Source organism: Diplodia seriata (assembly GCF_021436955.1).
Source record: "Diplodia seriata strain FDS-637 chromosome Unknown scaffold_1, whole genome shotgun sequence".
Taxonomy (NCBI): domain Eukaryota; kingdom Fungi; phylum Ascomycota; class Dothideomycetes; order Botryosphaeriales; family Botryosphaeriaceae; genus Diplodia; species Diplodia seriata.
In genome coordinates, this window is record NW_027117308.1 from 828,335 (window position 1) to 849,777 (window position 21,443).

The following is a 21,443-nucleotide window of genomic DNA, read 5'->3' on the forward strand; positions in this document are numbered from 1 at the left end:
CAATCACCTGCTACAGACTGCCTTCACCCCCCACCATCTCCCCCGGCTCTTCACTCGTCATCGTAGTCGTCGTCATCGACATTGTTGAGGTCAACGCTCGGCGGACGCCTCCAAGGCGGCACCACGGCCATGCTCGAAGGCCGCTGCCCACCAGACGGAGCACGAGCAGGACCAACACCAGACGGAGCCTGAGCAGAACCAACACCAGACGGAACCCGAGCAGAACCAACACCAGACGGAGCCTGAGCAGAACCAACACCAGCCGACTGACCCCGAGCACCACGGAACCTATCCGGATCGACGACAGGACCACCCTGGCGATACGACGGCGCACTGGACGGCGACCGCATCCACGCAGCATCGTAGTCCACCACGGGCAAGTTGCCCACCACCAACCACCTCTGCGGCCTCCTCCCCCCGCGCCAGCCCTCGCCCATCCTCGGCATCATCACGGGCCCCTCGCACGCCGCGCACCAGAACGCCCACGGCCGCCAGCCGCGAGGCACCGGCACGCGCCCGCACCGACAATACGGCACCACGACCTGCCCGCCCACACGCTCATCCCACCCGCCCGGCCCGTGGTGCCTTGCGCGGTACGCCAGCCAGCGCCGCGCAATCTGCTCGCCCTCCTCGTTCTGATGGCGCAGACACATCCCGCCGTACGCGCCGCGCGAGCAGCGGCACCCGTTGTGCCCCGGCCCGAGCCTCTGCAGCGCCCCCAGTGCGCAGCCTTCGCACATTGCCACCAGCGGCCCTTCGACCAGCACCATACGGACGAGCGGGCTGCAGGCGCGCGGCTGCGCCACCTCGCACGCCGCGCAGACGATGTGTTCGTAGCTGTGGTCCCAGCGCGCGGCGTCGTCGAGGGGGTGCGGGTGCGGGCACACGAAGTGCGCGCCGTCGGCGCTGTGGGCCTCGCGGTTGTGCTGCTCGTCGCACAGCACGGCGCGGCGGGCGAGGGCGCCGTCGGACGTGGTCGCCAGCGTGAGGGGCGCTTCTTGCGACATCAGCCAGGCCCAGTACGGCGCCGAGAGGTTGAGCCGCTGCCGCCCCATGTGCGCGATGGTGCCGGCGGACGCTTTGAGGCAGTTGTTGTTCTTGCGGAATTCGCCGGGGACCGCGGTGCCGAGCCATGTGCGCATGATGGTGCCGGTGTCGCGCCGGAAGGCGGAGGGCGCGGGGTGCGTGAGGATTTGGGAGTGGCGCTGTTGGATGGGCGTCATGGCGGAGGGTGGGAGCGGGGGCGGCGCGAAGAGGCGGGTGAGCATGGTTGGGGGGATGCGGAGCGTGGGGATGATGCGGTGGTCGAAGAGGTGGATGGGTTGGGCGGTGGAGCGGCGCTGGGGGGATGAGGTTAGTAAATTGTTTTTGAAATGGTTGTTTGGAGTTGCTGTTTGGGTGTTTTGTGGGTGGGAAGGAGTGAGTGACTTACGACCATCCTCTCGACGCGTGCTGGCCTGCTGTATGGCGAGATCTGCTCGTTGTACGAGGGAAGCCGGCCTAGGGATCGCATGTGCTCGACATGTCCGGGAGGGTATCGCGTCGGCGGCGGGCGGGATGGCGGCTGATCGCTTCCACGAGACTGAAAAGGGTTGGGCCCAATGCCTGAGGCGGAAGCGTGGCGGTCAGAACTCGACATGGTGTGCCACCTGCGAAGCAAGTCTGCATTAGTGTGTTGGTCATCCATGGTGAACATATGGTGTTGGGTGAGTGTAGAGCAGATGGAGGTGAAGTGTGGACATGACTTACTGGGTGGAGAGAAGGGGTTGGTAGAAGGTGTGCCTGCATGCGGTTGATATGACGATCAGTGGATGATTCAAGATGCCGAAAGTGCAGAGATACGCGCTTAAATCAAGGTTGGTGGGCGAAGAAGAAAGAAGAAGGGAAGGTGGTGGGTGGGAAGCCGGAATATTTTATAGCCATCTGCCTCGCGACGGGTCTAAGCGGAGTGGACAGATCCCGTGCGGTTCCTGCAGAGTGTTTGCCGCACGAGGCAGAGTTGTGTGTCACAAGTGACTCCCACTGTGGAGTGGGGCGGAGACAGAATGATATGGTTTTGCCCAGGGTTCACGCGGACCCGGTGCTGCATCAGGCAGCGCACTGTCGAAGCGGCTCCCTTGGATGGGGGACAGTTGCCCAAAGTAGAAGATACACTGACCGGATACTCTCTTTGCACGTGAAGGGACACGGGGCGCACCTTTACAGTCTTGTGCAGTAGTTGCAGGCGCACGTGAAGTCGCAGTCGACCCTGGATACGTCGGGTGTCTGTCACTACCACTGCGTTTCATTAATCACCTGCAGGATACTCTCGCTCACTCGCGGACTTCAAAGTACTGTGGATATATGAGATTATCTTAGGAAAACATAAACAAATGTCCTTTGACTGCATACTACGGCATCATACAGAGAAAATAGCCAACGGTGTCACTGAAGGAAATTGGGACAAATTCAAATGGAATAAGGCCACCTGTCATTCAAAGACATATAGTACTATCTTAGGTTAGAGATTGGGAACTATATGGGTTGATTGGTATATCACTTTGTCCTTTGATAATGGCATCCACGAAGCTTTTTGCCTGCCGTTGACGTGGCACCGGGAAGGGGCAGTGATATGTAGACAAGCCAAGCAGCTAATGTTGGAACCATCGGCCGTGCAGATACTTCGGCCATGAACAACAATCGAGTCCACCCCATCCAAGCGACTGGTTATCAGAATCGCGGGTTCCCCGGGCGGACAACCGGCCGGCGGTCGATGATGGATGAAGGTATGCACCGGCTACTGGCCGTTGGCCTTGATCCTGCCCAATAGCATGCCGGTGACAGCGGCGATGCATATGGTGGCAATGAAGCCGACCCAAGGCCCGAAGGGAGGTGTGTGGGGAGGTGTTGGCGGCGGTCTCGGCGGAGGCTGCGGCGAAGGAGAACCTGGGGGGCGTGGTCCGGACATTGCGGGGAATGTGTGTGTATATAGAGCTGTAGTGGAGAGCTGGGGCCGTTATGTCAGCTTAAGTGGCTGAATGGTTGCGGGGAGGCTTACTGTTGTGGTCGCCGTTGGTTTACCAGGGGTGGTTTGGTGAAGGGGAAACCATAGCTTCGCTCACTGAGAGTGAATATATACAGTATTTTGAAAATTGCAGTCGGTTCATGCGCTCGCTCGTATGCCTTTCACAGACAAAGGCGCATTGGGGCGGTTATCCACATGGATGCTCCTTCTTTGGCGAACGTTCACTGCTGACCGTGCGAAGGTAGAGGACCCGTTGACAGATTTTATGGGTGTAGTCTTTCTCCATTTACTGCGGCACAGGTCTGAATTTGCCAGCTTTCCAAGCCAGCACCACGTGTGCTTTGCTAGCGATGTGGGTTTGTTTGAGTATTGAACACGCGCTTGCATGGCTGAGGTGAGGATGACTTCCAAACAAGGCACCTTCGCTGGCACGTTCTAATGGGAAAGCAAACACACAATGGGCTCATTATCGCCGCTTGTCAACATACAAACTCTAGTCAGCTGGAGACACGTTAAAAAAAACGCACCTGACCTTCACTGCCACATATGCGCACCAACAAGATCAAAAATTCCCATGTCATTCATTCATTCATTGCTAAGTTCCCCGGTACTACCCACTTCACTCCATAGTTGTCGCTGCATCAAAAGACCCCCGTCCATCCCGGATCGGCCGTACCATGCCAAACGCGGTCATGTCTCGACCACGACAGCGTCTTCAGGATATCCCACGCCATACTCCTATCCACCACCACCCCCACCAAGCAATCAGCAAAGGCGTTACGTTTAAGTCGAACGAGAGAGAGAGAGAGAGAGAGAGAGAGAGAGAGAGAGAGAGAGCAACGGCCACCATCGAGCTTGCCAAAGCGAAACAAGAGGGAACCACCTACCACCAACCTTGGTCCCGAACACCGCCTCCATCATCTTCATCCTCACCACCACCTCCCTCTCCCTCTCCTTCTTCCTCGCTCTTCCTCTTCCGCCCACTCACGCTCCCCTCCCTCGCCGCCCGCCTACCCCGACACTCTCCACAATCCTCATTCGAGAAACCCAGCTCGACGATGCGAGTACGCGGGCAGGGCCGCCGCTGTTGCATTGGAGAAGATGGCGGTTGTTGTTGGATCATATCGGCAAGCGAGCATTTGCGAGTGAGTACCAGGCCGTCGCAGCCGCATGCGTAGAGCGTGTCGTGGTAGTGGCACATTTTTCTTGCGGGACACCTTATGCCGGATATTTATGCTGCTGGATGGTCTTGCTGTGTTGTGATGCTCAAACGGGGTTTTTGCGTTGGTGTCTGTGAGTGGTGGAGGGGGGATATGGGGGTTTGGTTTTTGTATGCGCGGGCGTTTGGGTGGGGGGCGGGGCAGGGGAGGGAGGGAGGCTGGCTTTGCTGGTGTAGGTGGCTGCTGTGAGCTGGCGATTGCTTCGTTTGGCGGTCGCGGTCGCGGTCGCGGTCATGAGGCTGGACTTTCTTGTGTGTTGGTTCGTGGGATCTGCCGACCACGATGGTGCGGCTGTATGATGGCCGCTTGCTCGCTCAAATGTCATCATACAGCGTCCCATTGTTTTTGAGAGAGGAGCCGTTGGTACTAAAAGGCCACTCAAGCTTCGTAGATGGTTTCCGAGATTTTAAATGTGTAACCTTTATTGCATCGCCGCATGGTTTGGTGGGGTTATGAGTACTGCTCGTGTTGTTTGGGGGGCGACGAGCTTTTTTTTAGGGGTGGCAGGAGGGGTGGAGGGGGCTGAATGCGATCAGGGTCGAAAGGTGAAGGTTGAGAGTGTAGCGTTATTTACGGGCTGTGGAGGATCCGCTGTATTCTGATATCTACAGGTGTGTTACCGCATGGTTCGGTGGGTTCATTGGCACCAGCACTTCGATCTTCCATAAGGGAGCTCTCCAGCACTGGTTTCAGAGAAGAGAGAGTAATAGTATATTGACACCCACAGAGTGGAAATAAAGTGAGCCACCTTGTAAAATGGAAGTGTGTGTACAATGAAGTCTACACCTCCCGCTGGCAGACCCGGAGCCAAGGCCTTTGCATCCACACCGAATCCATATCTACCCACCTAAATATAAATATGTCGTAGGTGTAAGTTTAAGGCTCCCACGGTACCGGAAACTCGGTGGATATGACTAAAATGTTCTTTTCCGCAGACTGGCATCTCGGACAGTCCTCGTCTTTACTCTTTTCTCCGTGGACCTCGGGCTTATCGCATCCTTCAGCTTTGTTTGAGGTATTCCTCTCACACCAGAATGAGTGCGCATCCTTGTCCTTTTCGTAGACCTGGCCGCGCCATACGTGGCCGCATTTCATGGTTGTCTTCCAAAAGTAGCACATTGTAGATGTTGTCTGTTGCTGATGCTTCTTGGATGTGATGTTTGTGGTGATGAGGCAATCGCTGAAGATGCTGCTTCGGGAATTGCAAGATCAGTGAGATATGCAATGTATTAACAGTTGCCCGTATAAATACTCTTGTCGATGGACACTTTCCTTAAAACTCCAGCCATTGTGTCGATGCCCATTGTTGGTTTCTTCGGCATGACTGCGTTGCTGGCGATGACTTTTCTGAAGGTCTCCCAGGAGTTGCCAACCAGGTACATGCCATGGCATAGCTATCTTGGACTTGAAAGAGAAATGCCCCGTCTGCCGCCAATCGCGGAGGACAATCTTGCCAAGCGGCAAGTCTTCGCGATCAGAACAAGCACAACATGCATAAAGCTTTTTATGCTGTTAAAAAGAAACCACATTAGGCTATATCCGCTGATGGAACGGTCCAGCTCCCGTTGCTACTGTTAAGGTTGCCTCCGGGCAGCTGCGCAGCGTTCCATGCGGGGAGCCGAAACAATTCCAGACAATGTTTGCTACATCAGCACTATACATGAAATTCACCGTGACACAAAGGCCTGTCCACAGCTATCTTGGGAACTTTCTATTTAGCACGGTGCAGTGGGTATCGGCGTTGCTCCTGTATGTGTGTCCAGGGATGTATGTGCTGAAGTCGCACCGTCCGACGGACTACTACCCCTGCTGCGGGCCGTGCCAGCGCCTATGCCGCCACTTCCGCCACTACTACTACCGCTCCCGCTCTCGAACTCCACAAATACTATATCCAAAAGTTTCTTCAGCCCCCGAAGGCTGAGTGGCCTTGCCATCCGCTCGTGGCGGACGGGCGGATCGATCGGGACTGGATGGCTTCAGCTACGAGCGGCCTGCAAGTGATGCTGGCAGAAAGGGAACACTTACCCCATACATCTCGGTTTCTGAATGCCATCTTCAAGCTCCTACGGAAACGTGTCACGACGAACTCTGCTAACGACCGGATCTTGCTCCTCTCGAGCCTCTGGCGACAGATCAGCAACGCTTCACGACGAAATGGAATCCATTGACTGCGAAAGTAGTAGCCACTGAACCGTTCCCCGATTCGCACGCGACACGAGGCGGGCATTATCGTGAGGCTGAACGGTGAGGCTGGAACGTGAGGCTGGACGTTTTATCGGGAACAATGCATCTCGCTCACCTTCTCCAGCCCCTCAATCCTGCACGAGCCGCCACACTGCGGGCACGAGTTCCTACAGTGCGTCGTTTCCCCACGGATCCTGGAGATGCGGCCGCAGCCCAGCTGCGGCACGGCGCGCTCACGCACCCGGGTGCAACAGGACAGTCTCTTCCGGTAAAGGTGTCCGCAGCGAAATCTGTAGAACGCGTATTCGCACATGGCGACTTATACTGGCGTTTTCCCGTACCGACTCTTCAACGGAATCTTCGTTTCGAAAACGAATTGGAAGCGAAGTTCAAGTCTACTTGTGGGCTTTATACCACGCTCTTTCTTCAGAGACAAGTCAGTGAGAGCTGAGCATGAACAGCTCAGCCTCTTTTGCGAAAGCGCCCAAGAGCCACGTGTGGTGCTGCTCTGTGAAGGATCAGCGCTCTTTCCAGGACTCGCAACAAGCGGCGTTCAGCCGCCTTTCTTTCTGTGAGGCTCTTTTCACTGGCGTAAGCTGACCTATCCTTTCTATTAGTATCATCGGAGCGAAAGGGCCAATAAACCAGGATTTCCAGCGAACTCGAGCTGCTTGCTGCGGAGCCCGGGTTATAGCAGCCCCACGCAAAAGTATTCCCAGCTACTTGCTGGCTGCATCATGACTGCAGAACTCGGGTGCATACACGAACAGGCGTAGATGCACATCTCCTCGATCTGCCGCAAGGGGTACCTACTTTCTCGACTTCTGAAAGGCCCGATTGCCAAGAATATCTATCCAACGATGCTTTTTTTTTTTTTTTTTTTGGACGGACAGCTCATCATGGTGCCCATCACGACCAGGTCATGCTTGTCAAAAAGCGAATCAAAGATGGAAGCGGGGGAGAGACATGGATATCTTGCATCCATGTAGGGGACGTGCGTCTCAGCTCCCATTCTTCTGTAGCACTCCGCACGCAAGCCTCGTATGACTTTGCGGGGAGGAAGTGACGTGACATGACGAACACGAGAAGAAACAAGAAGGAGTTGGGAAAAAACCGCGCGCCTGGCGGGGCAGGAACAGACCATTTCGGCGCCCAACCCAACGTCCGAAAAAGTACAGAAAAGAAAAAAAAAAACCCAACGAGACCCAGCCCCATAAATCGAAAAGAAAGAAAGGACCACCAACAACACGTATTTTTCCCCCTTCTCCTTACTCCAGGCTAGGAAGAAGCGTGATAAAAAAAACAGACCCCGAACGACGTGTCGCCCTACGGTTTCGCAGTCAGCATTCGCAAACTAACAAGAACAGCCTCAAAAGAGGATTGTTACTTTTTCCCTTTCCTCAGATCAACTTCTCGCACAACCCCATCCCCATGACCGGGTTCTCCATGCGCTCGTACCGGTGCGGCGTCGGCGGTCCGCCGTGGCCGGGGCAATCGCAGACCAACGCGATCGGCTTCTTTGCGTACGAGGTGGGTTTGCGGCAGGAAGGGTCGGTGCAGTGGCGGGCAAGCCAGCGGTACTGGCAGCCGCAGAAGAATTGGTAGATGACGTAGTGACACATTTTGCTTTCCTTTCTAGTTGTTCTTATTCTTTCGTTTTTTGCTTGAGTTGCAGGTGAATTTATGTTGTTGAGAAGAAAGTTTTTTGCTCGTTAAGGAATGGAAGCGCGTTGTCACGGCGGCGATCAATGACGTGGTGGGTAGAGGTCGGACAGGATTCCGGAAAGGAAACAACAATGTACGGTGCAAGGAAGGGTTTCGAAATGGACTTTGCAAGTATCAAAAAGAAGAAGTGAGAAAGTAAGAGCGGGTGGGAAGGGGCTGGCTGGTAGCAGAAAGGACAGACGGACGGGTGGGAATGTGCGGGAGGCACAGGCATATGTACCGCGAAGGAAAAGGCGTATACGGAGGAACATGAGTTTTTGTTTTACAAACGAGTGACGTGTCCGAAGGTAAGACGGACGGTTCCCTCTCGATCGCGTCTTTCTCGCAGGCTGGCCTGGGCCGGCAGTGAGCGGATGCGGCAGCTTGCTAAAAGTGGTTATCACAATTATCCCTTGGAGCCCGAGAAAGGCAAGGAAAGTGAGACAGGGCTGAATCTCAAACGGCGGGAAAAAGTAAGGAAGAGGGTCCTGTTGGTGAAGGGCTTCTGCTACTTACGGCAGCTGGATGGAGTGCGGTGCAAAAGAAACGAATACAACTCACACCAGTGCTACTTGAAGATTTGGAAAGGCTGGCCTTACTGGTGCTTCCTGCTACGTGTCTAGTAGCGAACAGCCAGTGCCACGGGAAAATTTTTAGGGTCGATGAAGATACCTTGTGTAACTTTGCTGCCTCACATCGACACGGACGGTAAATACGGGGGATGAAGAGGTACACGTTCTATTCCACCAGACAATCTATCGCATTTTGCCGAGCACGATGCTTCCTTGAAGAGCCCCTCGCGTGGAGCAAACCTGGGCGTCGTCCAGAATCCCGCTATCCAGGTGATAGTCTCGGTCTGCTCCTGCAGCGTGCCGCTCCGCTCGTCCACGGGACATCGCGGCACGGTTCGGCGGCTTTTGCAGGTGCCCGTTGTGGAATGTAGTAGGCAGTTCCCAGTGTAATAGACCAGGCCAGACCTAGTCGTGCCGTTGCGAGTTGCCAGCGTCAGGACTTTAGACGTGCTCATGGAGTGGCAACGTTTTGGAGTTGGACGAGCAATCTCCTCAACCTGGTCCAGGCAACGTCGTCGAAAGATGTGAGACGCACGCATGTCGTGCTCGTTATATCCAGACTCATTGCTTGGCCTTCTGCTTCTTGCGCTCCTTCTTGGCCAGAAATGCCTCAACCGTCATTCCCTTCTCCGCAGCTTTCGCGGCGTACTTTTTCAGCTGCTTCTCCGACATAGCATCCGATGACCCGCTCTCCCTTTGAGAGTCTGTACCCTTGCCTTCTCTTGTTCGCTTCTCTTTTCCTTTGCTGGATTTTGTGGTCTGGCCTGCCGGCGCATCCGCCCCTCCCTTCTCCGCCGGTTCCCCCTCCTCCTCGCTAGCTTGTTTACTCAGAGCCCTTTGTTGCCGCAGCGCCTTCTTGGCAGCCCGACGCAGTAACTTGGGATCTTCAGTGGCAGCATCAGGTGCCGCCCCGTCAGCAGAGTCCTGTTTCGAGCGGCGGCCCTTCCTGTCCTTGCCCTTGCTTTGTGCGACGCTGCCCTCTTTCGTCTTCTTCCGCTTCCCTTCTTCACCATCAGCCCGTTTGCGCTTCTTCTCGGATTTCTTCGGCTCGGGCGTCGATTCGGCCTCGGGGGTGGTGGCGGGCGTGGAGCCGTCCGACGGCGACGAAGTGCTGCTGGACAATGGCTCCGTGCGGTCCGAGAGGGTGCCGGCCAGGCCCTCGCCCCTCACGAAGAAACCGTACAGGCCGCCGCGATTGATGCCGTTTTCCCTGATGGACGAGAGCGCGGTCTAGCACCGTTTTTGTCAGTCTCAGCGCCTCCGCGAAGGGATTGAGAGCCAGTTGGCTGGCGCGTACCTGCTTGCCGGAGCCCAGCTCCTTCAGGCCCGTGTCATATGCGCGCATCCACCACTGGTCCGCGACCTGGAGCTTCTTCTTGCCGAGGCCGAGGGCATCCTGCTTGTTGGAGATGAGCAGCGGCCTTGCGATGCCGTGGCCGGTGCTTCCAAGACCGTGACCAGTGCCTCGCCAGCCCTGCTTGGCGAGAAGGGCGGAGGCGTCCATGAGAGCGAGTGGAGGGGGGCGCGCGGGAAAACGGGAGCGAGAGGTAGGGTTGTGGGCGCGCGGGAGTGGTGATGGGGAAATGCTTCAGTGGAAATTTTGGCTCAGGGCCGAGTCACGCGAGTCAGGGTCCATTTGTCTCCGCAGCCGCGAACGAGTCAGTAGCTCATGGACAGCTTGGAGCTGTGCGTCATCTCCGCGTCCCCTCCGCATTCTCACTTTTGAATTCCCACTTCTGGAGCATGTGATGGAGACGCCATTGAAGTCTCGCCGATGGTTGCTCACAACCGGAATGGTCGGAAAGACAGCTTACACATACCGTCGCACCAGGCAGTAGCCATATCAGCCCCGCTCTTTGCTTGTCCCTAACCCCGCCGTGGGGATTCTAACCATCACTGCTCACCTTTCCTATCAGCTAGCCTCCGAGTATCTGCTCCCCCAAACCCACAGCCTACACTTCCCCCCAAGCCACCCAGAATGCCCACCCCCGGAATCCTGTACGTCGGGGCCGCCATCAAGGACCCAGTCCTGGACGACGCAACCTTCAACAAATGGTACGACGACTCCCACGTCCCGGAGATGCTCGCCCTCCGCAACGGACCGCCCGCCGCCTTCCGCTACAGAAATGCCGACCCCACCCGCCCCTTCCCCTACCTCGTCCTGTACGTGCTCCCGGACATCGCCTGGGCCGACTCGGACGACCTCAAGGGCGCCAAGATGACGCACGACGAGCTGCCCGGCGGCCGCTCGCACTTCGACCTCATCGACTTCGACGTGCGCCAGTACGAGAAGATCCAGACCTTCGAGGGCCAGCTCCCCAAGGACGGCCGCGCGGGAAAGTGCGTCATCGCCGTCGCCATGGAGCCGGCCGCCGCCAGCGCCGACGCCGACGACCCCGAGCACGACCTAGACGCGTGGTACCGCTTGCAGCACCTCGACATGCTGAGCACCGTCAAGGGCTACCGCCGCTCTACGCGCTACAAGCTGCGCTCCGCCATGCCGCAGACGGCCGATGCCGCGGCCAAGAAGCTGGGCGTCGACGAGCTGCCGCGGTACCTGGCTCTGCACGAGTACGATAGCGAGGACGTCCCGGCGGAGCAGATCAAGCTGGCGGTCAACACCGAGTGGAGCAAGAAGGTCATTGGCGGGGCTAGGGCGTTCGTGAGAGATGTGTGGGTGCTCACATTGGAGGCGGGCGATGCGACGACGAAGCTGTGAGCGACGCGGCGGCGGGTGACGGAAGAATTGGGCCCGCTGAGCATCCTACCTAGGTGTTTTGCGCAAGGCCATGTACTCTACTTACGTAGGTAGTTGAATCCAAGATCCGGACATAGACGTGAGTCTTGCACGCGGGCCAATCGATCTCGATATTGGATTCAACTACCCCCCTACGATGAGTCCAGCGTCATCTGTGGAGTTCAAGGGCTTGGATCTTCTGCGATCTGTGGTGAGAGGTGGCCGGTGACTGGTGGTCGACACCTAGTCCACAACTGGTCATTTACGGATTCAACACAAGTCTTTTCATCAACAGCCGGGTCTGTGGTTTAGTGGTATAATACTCCCTTAGCATGGGAGTGGTCCGGGGTTCGGTTAGTAGTCCTCAAGTTCGAATCCTCTGAACGTCATTCTAACATTCAAAAAGATTCCCCGCGGATCCAACAGTAACTGGTTCAATTCCGGTATTATACATTTTTTTTTTGTTCAATGCTGGTCCTTTAAACGTGAACGTTGGCTTAGGGAAGGTGTTGTGGTAACGTTGGAGGGCGGCAGCTCGTGTGGTGTTGGTGGATTCCTTTTTGCTCTTCCATAATTTTCTGGGGGGATCAGAGCCTAAATGCCCTTAATTTGGTCCGCGTTGTAGCCAAACTTTTCCCCAAGCGGCCCCGCGCCGATGAACGCTCGAATCTTAGGTTCCATCCGCGGTCGGGAACGGACTAACGTCGGCCCAGCGTGCGGCCGCTCCCGGCTCGGCGCGGGCAAATCACCACGCGTGCGGTCGCGTTGGTTGCTTGCTTTGCGGCGCGCAACTCCACCACCGACCTCCGGAAAGCTCTCTCCAACACCACCCTATCCACACAGCTTCCTCTCGCCCTCGACGACCCCCGCGCAAAGCGCGTCACCTCCCCACTCCACCTCCCATCACCGCGGGCGAAACCACCACCAACCAAATAACCCCACACGTCGCCATGGCATCGCCCGCGACCGGCGACGCGCCCAACGGCATCGCGACGCCCACCGGCGGCGGCGGCGGCAACCCCAGCAACAACACCACGACCGGCACACCACCCAGCGGCTCCGCCAATGCTGGCGCTCCACAAGTAACCACACCCGGCGGCGGCGCCGGCGAATCCGCAACCGCGCAACAATCGTCCCCACCCGCAACAACAGCACCAGTAACCGCGACGGCAGCACCGACAGCAGCAGCACCCACCGTCCAACCCAACACCTCCCTCACCGACACGGGCCTGACCAAACGCCCGCGCGACGCCCGCCTGCTGCACATGGTGCTCGCGCACCTCGGCGTGTCGGCCTACCAGGAGCGCGTGCCGCTGCAGCTGATGGATTTCGCGTACCGCTACACGGCCGGCGTGCTGGGCGACGCCGTCGCCATCTCCGCCGAAACCACGGCGACGACAGTAGGAGGCGGAAGCGGCAAAGGCGGAGCGCCGGGCAACCCGCCGCGCGGCGGTGGAGGAGGAGGTGGCGGCGGGGGTGGGGTGGGCAGCGAGGAGGGCACGGTCAGCCTGGCGGCGATCCGGTCGGCGATTGCGAGCAGGTTGAACTACCAGTTCAACCCCGTGCTGCCCAAGGAGTTCCTGCTGGAGCTGGCGCAGGAGAAGAACCGCGTCAGCCTGCCGCGCCCCGAGAGGGAGTATGGCGTTAGGTTGCCGCCGGAGCGGTATTGCTTCACCGGCGCCGGCTGGGGGCTGAAGGAGGAGTGGGACAGCGATGTCGAGGATGAGGAGGGAGGGGATGGCCAGCAGCAGGGCGTCAATGGGGGTGGTGGGGATCGCATGGAGGGCGTGCAGGAGGAGGGGATGGACGAGGACGAGGATGAGTTTGAGGATGTTATGGGGGTTGGTGGGGGGGAGGACCGCGAGATGGAGGACGCTTGAGGATGTGGTCAAGGCGAATCGAGCATCGGAAAAGGGAAAAAAAAAATGCTGGCGTCTCGGTGGACAGGCCGAAGTGTGGATGACGACAGGTATTCTCGAGGGCGAGGTTTTTCGTGCGGTCCCGCCAAGCAGTAATTGCTTCATTGGCAAAGCGGTCGAACGAAGCATAAAAAGACGTCACAATGGCAAGCAACCGGTGATTACGGTGTCCGGCGTTGGGCGTTTCGATATCTCAGCCGGCGAAGCTGAGTTAAAGGTAGATTCATGAATTGCGGAGAGGCATGCCTAGCAGTACCTGTACGAGGGAAAGAGCACTGTCAACAGCAGAGTGGGGTTGTTTTGACCGCGTCATCCCCTGGGGCTACAAAACACTTCATACATTCGTGCAGAATCCATGCTGCACGGTTATCATATACAGACCACATTGACCCATCTGTGGTGGCAGTGAAGACCCGTACGCGTGTCTTAACGCCTTGTTCTTTTTTATCAGTCACCCTGACTCCGTCGAATGCCTCGCGTGACGCATGCGTCAAACGAATCCCTGCCACTTCTCGTCATAGTAGGTTGCAACAGATTCGATCCTTCAGCGTCCCACAAAAGACGCTACACTCTTTCCTATGTGAACGGTTGAGGCAAACATCCGGATGTAGATGCGAGAGAGCTCAACACTGCACGAACACATCCAGACACAAGACTCAACCGCTCACACAGTGTAAAGGCGCAACATCTCCTTTCGACGGGACGCGAGAAGTCTCAATTCGTTCACCACCCCGCGCGCTGCGTGCGTCATTCGTTGCCATGGCCGGCGCTCCACACACACAAGCCACGCCACCAACAAAGACGACGCCCAATGCCATATGCCAACCAAACTCCATAGCCTCAAACCATCAACACCGACCTCACTTCTTCTCGAACTTTCTCTTGCCCTGCTCGTCCAAGCCCCACCATTCGCGGTGGAACTTCTCCTGCTCGACGCGCTTCCGCTCCTTCTCTTCCCGCTCACGCTTGCGCAGCTCCCGCGTCGCGAACCATTCTTCCCTCGCGCGGTCCTGCTCTTCCTGCGTGGCGTGCGCCACCATGCATGTGTTCATGGCTAGCCGTTGCTGCCGGCATGCCCAGGTCGCGCTGATGGTGCGGTTGAGGGCGCATGATGCGAATTCTGAAAGCAGGAGGGAATCCCTGTTAGCTTGTGGTTTCTTGGATATGAAAGAAAGCGGCGAGATGGAGGAAGGAAAGGGAAGGCGGCGGGTGAAAAAATGACAAGATGCCCTCCCAAGGGAGCAGCCACAAGCCGCCCAGCTCCCCAGGGTATTTAAAGAACGGTAAAAAGAAAAAAGGAGGACAGAAACGAGTTCAATCAGCACTCCCGCCCTCCCATTCCCCTCCCTCCCGAACGTTCCCAGTCTCTCCACACACCCTCCCCCGAATGAACCTCTCCCCCAGAAACCTCCCACGCCAAAAACCCCAAGAAAATCATAAACCTCTTACCTTTCACCTCGTCCGCGCACCGCTGCCTCACCCGCTTGTGATACAGGTCGCGCACCTGCTGCTCCTGCCCCGCCGACAACGGCACCGGGTTGCGCGGCACGGGGTCGCGCGGTACTGTGGTCGCGTCGAACGTTGTTGTTGTTGTTGCTGCCGCCGCCTGAGCGGCGCTTGTGGAAGAAGGTGTTGTTGCCGCCATTGGAGTTGGCGGTGGTGGTTGTGGTGGTGTGGAGAGAGGAAGCGATCTACGGTGGGGTGGGAGGGGGAGGAGATTGGGAACGGCGCGTTCCCCCTGGTCGGGAAGAGGGAGAGAGAGAGGTTCGAGAGGTCGAATTGTCGATTGGCCGGTTGTGCGTGGGGTTTTTGTTGTCGTCGCGGGTGGAGAGCGGGAGAAAGGTGCGTTGTTGTCGTTGTTGTGGTCGTCGTTGTCGTTCGACGTAATCGGGTCGGTCCGTCAGGTCGTCGTCCTGGCAAAGCTCCGGCGGACTTTTTTTTTTCGTGGGAGTAGCAGGAAACCTTTCTTTCTTCCCGACCCAATTGACGAAGAAGAAGAAGAGGAAGAAGACGTTGGCGACCGGAAAACGAGGAAGAGTGACCACGAAACAGGAGTGGTGGGGAAGGAGGAGGTTGCGCAAGGCGAGCCGGATGAGACGAGCTCGCGCGAGCAAGCTGGGTCTGGCTGGCTTGATGGTGGTTCGAGACTGGCTGAGACGACACTGGGTCCCCCGATCTGCGGAAGGGACCCGCGCGGCGGCAATGGCAAGGACGCAGTGAAAGGCGGTGAGGGGCGGCAGTTTTTAGGGACCTCGACGCACCCTTGCGCAAGCTTGTCAGACACGAGCCGAGGTTCGTCTCGTCGTTTGGGGTGATTTGACATCTGAATCCCACGCTTTCCCCACCCCGTAAGCTTCACAGCGGTTCAGAAACAACAGCATCCTCGAATTTGTGCCCGAACCCTTCTCACAAGCATCCACCATAAACTCAGTGCTATCTATCAAGCTCCTTCCTTCCCCGCTGCAGCGATGCAGATCCAAAACCGCCTCTTCATCGTCTCCGGCGGCGCCAGCGGGCTCGGCCTCGCAACCGTCAAGCTCCTGCACGGCCAAGGCGCCTACGTCTCCATTCTGGACATGAACCGCGGCGCGGGCGAAGAGGTGGTCAAAGAGCTAGGCGGCGACCAGCGCGCCCGCTTCTTCGAAACGGACGTCACCGACACGGAGAGCGTGGCGGCGGCCGTCAAGGGCAGCGTCGAGTTCGCGAAAGACAAGGGCGTACCGCTGGGTGGTGTGTTGGCGGGTGCAGGTGTGGGATTTCCTGGTTTGGTAAGTCTTCATCTTGCGCCTCACAATCATTGGCGAGGGACTGGCTGTGGTTGTGGATTTGCATGATGATCATAGGCTCTGATTTTGACTTTTTTCCTTTTCGGTCTCCGTCTAGATAATCTCCCAGAAGAACGAGCCCCTCCCTCTCAGCTCCTTCGACTTGGTCGTCTCGATAAATCTGCGCGGCACCGTCGACCTGATCCGTCAAGTCCTGCCGCACCTGGCGCGAAATGAACCGTACGGCCCAGACGGTGAGCGCGGCGTCATCATCATGGTGTCCTCATCCGCGGCCTTCGACGGCCAGATGGGGCAGGTCGCGTATGCGGCATCCAAAGGTGCCGTACGCAGCATGACATTACCCATGGCCCGCGACCTTTCGCGGTTTGGTATCAGGGTCGTAACACTTGCGCCCAGTCTGTTTGAGAGCAACATGACGGCCATGTTGAGTGATAAAGTGCGCAAAAGCTTGGAGCGTGTAATGGAATTCCCAAGGAGACCGGGCAAGCCTGAGGAGTTTGCGAGGACGGTGAAGGACGCGATAGAGAACAGTATGTTGAACGGAGAGGTCATAAGGTTGGATGGTGCAATGAGAATGCCGAGTAAGCTGTAAGCCGAGTCGAGGGTGGCGCCGCACGTAGCAAAAGTTCACGCTGGATCGATGCTGTCGCTCAGCGCTTGCGTTCCCGAACCTTGAACTTGACACCGTTCTTGTTGACGCCGCCGACGTTGTTGTTCATTCGGGCTCTTTGGTCCTCGAGCTCTTTCTCTGCAGCCATGAGGTCTTGCTCCTTCTTCTTCAGCCCCTCCACCCTGGAACGCCGTGATTGTTGCGCCTTTTCTCTTCTCTTCTCCAGCGCTCGTTTCTCCCGGCCGTCCAGCTCCTTGGCCGCTTTCTTTTGTTGACCACCAGTCTCCTCGAGATCCTCGGCATCTCCGTGCTTCTCTGCCTGTTTCTTCGGCCGATTCCACGTCCTCTCCAGGTCCATCTCATCCTCAACGTCAAACCATTCCTCCGGCGCAAAGCCCTTCTGCTCCTCCCTATCGCCCACAAAAACCGTATGCTTCCCCTTCCCAACCCTCCTGCCCTTCAACGCCTCGATCTCGCCCTCCTCATCATCCAGCACGAACCCCTCCTCAACCCTCTCCCTCTCCTTGCGCACCTGTTGCAGCATCGTCCGGATGTACCCGGCGTCCTGCGTCTTGAGCAGCTTGACGACGTCGTCGGTGAGGGCGCGGTTGCCGCGGTCGCCGACCTTGGTGCCCGTGCGGCGGTCGACGCTCGACGACATCATGCCGAACGAGAACTCGTCCGGGTTGCGCTCCGCCGCCTTCTCGCGCAGCGTCTTCAGCCGCTTGCGCTTCTCGTTGTGGTCCTTGGCCCGCAGCGTGTAGTCCTTGTGCTTCTCCAGCAGGCCCCATTTCTTGCGCTCGAGCGGCTGCGCGCGCTCCTTGTGGTTCTGTGTCGAGGAAATGTAGAGTTAGCTACCACTAAAAAAGAAAAGAAAAATCGAGACCAGCGGATTTGAGCCGCTGTTTTGTGGGTGGACTTACGCGCCGCTGGACGGCATTGCGCATGGACGACATGGCGGGCAACTGTGACCGATGAAGTCCGAGTGATATGCGGGAAGGGGAGCGTGAGCGTAATCGTGAGCTGGAGGAGTTGCAGCGGAGAGCGCGTTGATGATCCGTTGGAGGAAGACAAGCCCCAAAATCTCAAATCCAGTCGGCCAAAGTCTCGCCGACGTCCGACCGCTCGCCGCAGGACACCCGACGCCCGACGCCCTACCCGAATCCTTCAACCTAAATTCTACGCTGTAATTGATCCAGATTGCTCGCGCTTTTCTGAGAATTCGAATATCGTTATGTTGAATAATATGTAAAGAACAACATCCTCTCAACACCACAAGCTACCGCCTAACAAGAGAGACTATCGTCCGAGTATAAAAAGCCAGGCCAAACGCTTCGCTAATAGTTTCATCCTATCACTCAAGCAGACTTCGTTCAAAATACCAACCAGACACAGTAATGCTCAAGAACATACGAATGCGTGCTAAGGCTAGAAACAAGGCTGGGTAATTACAATGGTCTACAACTCCCAAACGACAAGCGCCCTCGCAATGCTTACAGTATCTTCCTTCAAAAGAGAACCCAAAAGTCACCGATGCTGCCCTTGCGCCATCTCTTATGCACCTACCAATGTCCCAAAACCAAGTGATGAGTGGAAAGAAATAACGCCGTGAATGTGGTCGACTACCTCCGAGGAGAGCTGGGCTCCATGGTCTTTTCCGAAAGCGCCGGCGAGCTAGGTGCGAAGGGTTGAGCCTTCGTTGCCGGTGGGGACGGAGGTGAGTCCGAGTCAAGATCTAGCGCATCGAGTTGTCTGTCCAGTTCTTGCGCCTCCTCCTCGTCTATCTCGTCTTCCTCTTCATATTCCTCTCCTTCGTCTTCATCTTCGTATTCCTCTTCCTCGACTTCCGCGCCGTCACCCTCAATGCTCTCGGCAATGGAGCTGGCCATCATCGAATCCTCCATCTGACCGGTCTCGTCAATGGAGCCCCGTGATAGATAGCTGTCGCCCAATTCTCCTTCCGTCTCCGCCTCGTCCTCACTGTGCAGGCTTCTCCGGTCATCATCTCCGTCTTCGCTGCTTGAGCTCTCGCTACTCTCGCTGGCCGAGAATTCATCGAGGTCGAGCGGCCTTTCACGCCAGTAGTTGAAATCGGTAAACTCCTCACCTCCATTCTGCACCAACAAACCAACAGGCGGGAAATAGTGGTCGACGATCTCGCGCATGCTTTGGTAACCCGTCTTGTACGTGTTGAGAGACAGCAGGTCGAGCGACACCTCGGCGTTCGAGTTAATCGTAAAGATGCGTGTCGACGGAATGTTGACAGAGCGGTAGCTGAGGGCGTCCGTGAACCGGTTGCCGAAACCAGCGTAGAACGGCGTCTGGCCAACAGGCTTCATGAACAGGTTCATGATGTCGCGCAAACACGCCATCTTGAAGACCTCCGGCTTACGAAGGTAGATTTCTCGGCGAAGCGCGGCCATTGTTCGGTCGGGACTCATGATGACAGGCCCTCTGGGTAGTTTGTAACCTTCTTGGACGACACCATTCAGGTAGGCTCTGGTAGTGTCTGCTTGTCCGACCGAACGAGAAGTCAGATACAGCAGATTGTATCCGTTCGTGGCGATGTCGGTATAGAGCTTTGCGACTCCGAGATGGGTCCAATCGCGACCGATCATGTTCAGCACATGACCCAATGCATCTGACCTATTCACATGTCAGCTTCTGACGTCACTCAAAATTACACAGTAGGCATACTTTGTGATAGTCCCATCGATGTCAGAGATGACGATCGGAACATCGTGCTTCCAGTAGTAGATGAAAGCCTGGCAGGTAGCCCGGTTCACTGTGAACGACATCGAGTTCTCGCCGGGCTTCAGGTCGAGGGACTTTAGCTGCTCATCCGTGAGTCGTAAAGTCTTGGCGAAGCTCCTAGTGCCTTCGGCGGAGGCCTGATGGGGACTTTTTGGCGGGGTGAGAAGGCCGACGCCACTGTCTGAATCACGGCGCATGCGGTGTGACTGTGTGCCGACCTCTGTCTCGGCGTCGCTAGGGGAGTCGTCGCTGTGGTAGCCAGGATCGCTGATGGCGTCCGACGACCTCATGGCTTGAGGCTGCAAGCCTTGAATTGCAAGCTTGCGCGCTGCGGCATCCTTTGCCTCCTCGCTGCTGTAGATCCAGAGGTTTCCCTTTTCATCAGCGCCGATCAACGCGCCAATGTCGTAGTTTCCCTCGAGCTCCTCGGACAGAATTTTACGCGCCACAACCTCCGCCCGCAGAGCATCTTCCTCGTTACTCTTGTAGCCCGTCATGTCCAACATCAAATCACCTTCATCTGTCACCTGCGAGGGGACATTCGAAGTCCACAGCTTCTTTGACAAAGTCATTGCGCGTGCCACAGCATCACTGCGAGAAACCGGGGGCGGACTCGTCGAACGATGCTGAAGGTGCCCCGGCTCCGGCTCGTTTTCAGTAGATATGGTCGGAATGGCGTTATCAGTGAAGGCCTTGGAGATAGCAGCTCTAGTAGAGGGAAGAATCTCATCGCTGACGCCGCGGTCAAGGGCCGGAGGAGGGGGCACGGCGCTCAAGCTAGGAAAGTCGACAGACGGACTCTCAGCTAATGGTGATATGGGGTTGTCGCCTTGGTCATGTTAGCCGGAAAGCGCAACGGGGAGTAACAGGCGCTCACCGAGATCGCTTTTCGCCCTGAACCTGCCCGGGCGGTCATTCTGCCCGTCGATGGCTAGACTTAGAGGCGGTGGTTCTGAAAGCTCGTCTGCGGAGGCGGAGTCGGCCTTGGACTCGGGACTCTGCGCAGGCGACACCAGGGGCGACGTCTGCATGGACGCGGGGATGCTGTCCGTGGTCTCGAAGACGAAGAAGGCCTCACCGCCCTCGCCCAGCTTCATGGAATAGGGCTGCTTGGTGCCATTTACGCAGAACTCGACCTTCTTCTCATAAGGGCGCAGGAGCGAAAACTTGCCGAAGCGGACGTGGAAGGGCGAACAGGCCAAAGAGCCATCCGCGTGCTCGACGACGATGACGTCGATCGCGCCGCTGAGAGTGGCCGGGTTGATGGAGTTCCAGGTCTTGGACACCGAGCTGGACAGCCCGCGGACGTACTGCATGGTGGTGGACCTGGGCGCGCTCCAGGGAGAGGGGCAGGAGTCGAGCGCTGGGGTCCGTGGGTTTTATAGAGTAGTGGTGCCTGGAGCGCGTCGCTCAACAGCAGCGCTTGTTGGGCCAGCGCCGGGCGCGCAGCAAATAGAAACGGGCCGGGCTGCGGGACGGAGCAAGCGGTGGCCTGCGACTGGGGATCGGGAGACGTGAGGGGCAGCAGAGTGGAGAGGACAGGAGTGCGGGCACGGCTCTAGGAGGGGAAGGAGGCTGACATGGTCTCAGGATGCGATCTGGTGGTGCCCAGCGCGTCACGAGCTTCTCAAGAGAGCCGCGGCAGACGGGAGCGCGGACGGAGCCAGCGCAGGCGCCACGGCTTTGCGGCGCGGCACGCGGTGCGGAATGCTGCGCGGGATCATGTACTACGGGGCGCAAGGACGGGCGCGCCGTGGCAGACGAGGAGGCCGGCGATGCACCACATGGTGTCCTGAGAGGTCGATCAATGGAGAGATGGCAGCCGCCGTTCGGACTGACAGGCGCTGCGACAGCCGCAAAAGCGCCGGCCGGAGCTGGACGCCTAGCAGTAGCGTAGCGCAAAGAGGCTGCAGCAACACCACCGACGCTCGAACAACCACGCTGCCCACGGCC

The 21,443-nt window shown here is 57.5% G+C and overlaps 7 protein-coding genes and 1 non-coding gene across 8 annotated transcripts; 4 read left to right on the plus strand and 4 right to left on the minus strand.

Moving 5' to 3' along the window:
- Window positions 1-50: 50 nt before the first annotated feature.
- On the minus strand, window positions 51-1,223 carry SLS55_000256 (uncharacterized protein; the record flags this gene model as incomplete). The annotated part of the gene is made up of 1 exon (XM_066771770.1): window positions 51-1,223. One exon carries the CDS (start codon window positions 1,221-1,223, stop codon window positions 51-53), a length of 1,173 nt encoding a protein of 390 aa, XP_066637049.1.
- Window positions 1,224-9,245: 8,022 nt separating this feature from the next.
- SLS55_000257 (uncharacterized protein) lies at window positions 9,246-10,188 on the minus strand (the record flags this gene model as incomplete). The annotated part of the gene is made up of 2 exons (XM_066771771.1): window positions 9,246-9,914; window positions 9,982-10,188. The coding sequence occupies 2 exons, from the start codon at window positions 10,186-10,188 to the stop codon at window positions 9,246-9,248; spliced, it is 876 nt and encodes a 291-aa protein (XP_066637050.1).
- A 474-nt stretch (window positions 10,189-10,662) lies between these two features.
- SLS55_000258 (uncharacterized protein) lies at window positions 10,663-11,403 on the plus strand (the record flags this gene model as incomplete). Its single annotated transcript, XM_066771772.1, has 1 exon — window positions 10,663-11,403. The coding sequence occupies one exon, from the start codon at window positions 10,663-10,665 to the stop codon at window positions 11,401-11,403; it is 741 nt and encodes a 246-aa protein (XP_066637051.1).
- Window positions 11,404-11,718: 315 nt separating this feature from the next.
- SLS55_000259 lies at window positions 11,719-11,843 on the plus strand. Its single transcript has one exon. It is a non-coding gene; the product is annotated as a tRNA-Ala (tRNA).
- Window positions 11,844-12,371: 528 nt separating this feature from the next.
- TAF9 (Transcription initiation factor TFIID subunit 9) lies at window positions 12,372-13,301 on the plus strand (the record flags this gene model as incomplete). The annotated part of the gene is made up of 1 exon (XM_066771773.1): window positions 12,372-13,301. The coding sequence occupies one exon, from the start codon at window positions 12,372-12,374 to the stop codon at window positions 13,299-13,301; it is 930 nt and encodes a 309-aa protein (XP_066637052.1).
- A 2,507-nt stretch (window positions 13,302-15,808) lies between these two features.
- Window positions 15,809-16,718, plus strand: SLS55_000261 (uncharacterized protein; the record flags this gene model as incomplete). Its single annotated transcript, XM_066771774.1, has 2 exons — window positions 15,809-16,108; window positions 16,224-16,718. The coding sequence occupies 2 exons, from the start codon at window positions 15,809-15,811 to the stop codon at window positions 16,716-16,718; spliced, it is 795 nt and encodes a 264-aa protein (XP_066637053.1).
- Window positions 16,719-16,776: 58 nt separating this feature from the next.
- On the minus strand, window positions 16,777-17,692 carry SLS55_000262 (uncharacterized protein; the record flags this gene model as incomplete). The annotated part of the gene is made up of 2 exons (XM_066771775.1): window positions 16,777-17,565; window positions 17,660-17,692. The coding sequence occupies 2 exons, from the start codon at window positions 17,690-17,692 to the stop codon at window positions 16,777-16,779; spliced, it is 822 nt and encodes a 273-aa protein (XP_066637054.1).
- A 666-nt stretch (window positions 17,693-18,358) lies between these two features.
- ned1 (lipin Ned1) lies at window positions 18,359-20,806 on the minus strand (the record flags this gene model as incomplete). The annotated part of the gene is made up of 3 exons (XM_066771776.1): window positions 18,359-19,382; window positions 19,434-20,319; window positions 20,368-20,806. 3 exons carry the CDS (start codon window positions 20,804-20,806, stop codon window positions 18,359-18,361), a joined length of 2,349 nt encoding a protein of 782 aa, XP_066637055.1.
- Between the last annotated feature and the right edge of the window lie 637 nt (window positions 20,807-21,443).